The following is a 3,003-nucleotide window of genomic DNA, read 5'->3' as shown; positions in this document are numbered from 1 at the left end:
TTATAATACTGTGTACCAGCTCTTCCTTGTCTGTTGTAACATGCTTTTTAGGACACAGGCTCTCTTCAGGCCAGCACTGAGGTTAGACCTGCTTTGAGGAGGGCTCTGATAACCTCCCGAAAGGACCTGCTGGAGCCCTTTTCCCACCTGAATTATTTTAGGCATCCCTCTTAGCCTTCAGGATGCTATGGTTACCCATGCCATAAGTAAAACCATCATCATCCAAAAGCTCGTTCACACACATTTAAACGAAGGGCTGCATGTGACACTATTATTAACTTTCTAGCCATGAAGAAAGGTTATTACCTTAGAGAATGATTTGTAATAATCAGAAGTCTCCATTCATGAAACTTCTTCAGTTTTACTTTTCAGCAAAATAAAGCTGCTTTTTTCTACTCTTTGTGTCCCTGTGCATGTCCAACCTCTATCCCCTCCAACCTCAAACATAAGACCAGCTGTCCCAGGAAATGTGAAATCCTGCGTGTGCTTTTTTTTATTGTAGTCCAGCAACTTCAGGAAAGATCCAAGGAGGTCCTTGCTTCTCATCATTGCACGGGCTCAAACGTTGATGAGAACCCAGTGTCGTCTTGGGGGTCCTCCTCTTGCTCTGGCAATCGTCATGCGTAACCTGCCCTTAGCAAGGCTCTCGGACTCATCAGGGTGACCAGTTCGAGCAAAGGGTCACTCAAGGTCACATAAGGCCACCCTCAGTCCTCCTCCCCTTTCCTCCACTCCCTCCAAGTCAAGGAGGGTGGGAAGGTTTCCCCAATGAGCGCCCTCAGGGCTTTGCAGCCTTACAGCCTGGCTGCCAGCCAGGCCAGCCCTGGCATCCCCTTCCCGGCAGCGGGCCCGGGGCCACCCAACCACAGCGCCACCGACAGCCACCAGGAAGGACACCCTGGGGAAGGAGCAGCCACCCGAGCAGCGGATGCAGGCAGCAGGAGCTCTGCAAATTGACGTCCTCGCCCCTCTCCCTTGAAGAAGGGCTTTATTGGCAGCTCCCCCTCCCTTACTGCTCAGCCCGTGCGGTGCCTGGCTGCGAGAGTGGGACACCGGGCAGGGGGAGAGCAGAGCTGCCGTTCATCGGTGCGGGGAAGGAGCTGTAGGCAACTTTCCGCATGGAAGTAACATCCCGGCTTGTACCTGAAATACCCCGAGCCTGTGCGCTCCATGCCGGCCACCCCAAGCCGCACAGGGATGCTGCCCCAGCGCTCCGGGGGCAGTGCAGGGGACGGGGACAGAGAGGTAGGGACAGCCATGGTGGCTACCGGCATCCACTGTCCCTGCAAGGGATGTGGGACAGGCGTGGGAGGGTGGCGTGGTGCAGTACTGGGAAACCCCCAGCTGTGTTTGCCAGCCGGAGCGGTTGCACAAGCTGCCTCCTCTGGGGCTGGGATGAAAACGGGCCTCTCTCTGCGCCGGGATGGCAGGTCCAGCAGTGCTGAGCGCAGCACCAGGCGTGCAGAGCCAGGCAGGGCTGTCCCCCGGCCAGGCTGGCTTAGCAAGAGCCCCTGGCTCCAGGCAGGGGAGCGATGAAGCTTGTCAGAGGTTGCTGGTCCTGCTCTGCAGCCCGGCTCCAGCTCCTGCCATCGGGGATGGTCCATAAAGCTGCAGGCCAAAGCAAAAGGGAGGGGGTTGCGTCGCTAGACAGAGACAGAGCCCGGTGGCTGGCTGTTGCTGTTGCTCTCGGAGGGGGTCTTGGCAGTGGAGGAGGTGGCCATCGAGACGCTGGTCCTGAAGATGCGGAGCAGCCTCAGCATGTAGCCCCGGAAGGCAAAGAAGTAGATGATGGGGTCGATGCAGCAGTTGATGTTCATGAATGCCACGGTGACTTGCAGGGACATCTTGAAGGCTTGCTGCTCACGGCAGGATGGCTGGTAGAGGATCTTCCTGACCATAAACTGGACGATGTTGAGGTGGTAGGGGCTGAAGCAGAGCAGGACGGCCAGCAGCACCACCAGGATGACAGTGAAGGCCCGGCGGTGGTGCCCGTTCTTGACTGTCAACGGGTTCTCCTTGGCCGTCTGGCAGAGCTTGAGGTTGATCCTCACGTAACACACCAAGATGATGCCCACGGGCAGGAAGAAGCCGAGCACGCAGGCCCCCAGGAGTAGGTAGGGCAGCTTGGGAATCTCCTCGAAGTTGAAGTACTCCATGCACGTCAGCTTGTCCCCCATCCTCCGTGTCATGGGCCGCAGAAGGAGCGGCGCCGTCTGCAGGAACACCAGGGACCAGATGAGGACGCAGACGCCCCTGGCACGGCTCATCTTCCGGATCCTGCCGGGGTGCCTGGTGCGCACCACGGCGATGTAGCGGTCCACACTTACACAGGTCATGAAGTAGATGCCCACATAGGTGTTCATGTAGAAAATGAAGGCTGTGGCCCGGCAGAACCAGTCCCCGAAGGGCCAGTCAAACTCCAGGATGTAGTAAGCGATCCTGCCTGGCAGTGCCAGGGTGAAGAGGGCGTCAGAGAGGGCCAGGTTCACCAGGTAGAGGTCGGTGGAGTTGAGTTTCTTCTTCCTGCGCTGGAAGGTGATGCAGAGGGCCAGGATGTTCCCGCAGGCACCGAACACCAGCAGGACGGTGTAGAAGAGGGAGAAGGTGACTTTGGCGGAGAAGTGGTGGTTGTGCACGTTGCAGCTGCTCTGGTTGCTGGAGGTGAGGTTGGCGGGCGGGAACGCAGCCTCCACAACAGCCATTTCTGCGGCGCCTCACGAGCTCTTGCCCTCTCCCTTGGAATAAGAACAGACATGAAACTTGCAGCTTATCGATAACGGGAGCAGCACCCGCAGGGCCGGCCCTCCTCGTGAAGCAAAAGGCCTGTCCCCTGCTCCCTGCCACCCCCCTGGCAGCACACAGCTCGAGTCATTTGGAAAAACGCATCTCTTGTGATTTCGGTGCGAATGTCTCAACAAAGGCTGTGACTCATTGTCTTCTTCTTGCCACCAGCTCCTCTTATTTTTGTTTTTTTGCAAGTCCAATCAATACCAGAAAGGGGGG

General features: G+C 57.4%; 1 protein-coding gene across 1 annotated transcript; it reads right to left on the bottom strand.

Moving 5' to 3' along the window:
- Nucleotides 1–864: 864 nt before the first annotated feature.
- LOC104129734 (G-protein coupled receptor 183) lies at nucleotides 865–2,702 on the bottom strand. The gene has a single exon (XM_009642695.2). The coding sequence runs from the start codon at nucleotides 2,700–2,702 to the stop codon at nucleotides 1,644–1,646; it is 1,059 nt and encodes a 352-aa protein (XP_009640990.1). The 3' UTR covers nucleotides 865–1,643.
- Nucleotides 2,703–3,003: the final 301 nt, after the last annotated feature.

Source organism: Egretta garzetta, unplaced genomic scaffold (genome assembly GCF_000687185.1).
Source record: "Egretta garzetta isolate BGI_Z169 unplaced genomic scaffold, ASM68718v1 scaffold257, whole genome shotgun sequence".
Taxonomy (NCBI): domain Eukaryota; kingdom Metazoa; phylum Chordata; class Aves; order Pelecaniformes; family Ardeidae; genus Egretta; species Egretta garzetta.
This window is presented reverse-complemented; position numbering and strand designations above follow the sequence as displayed.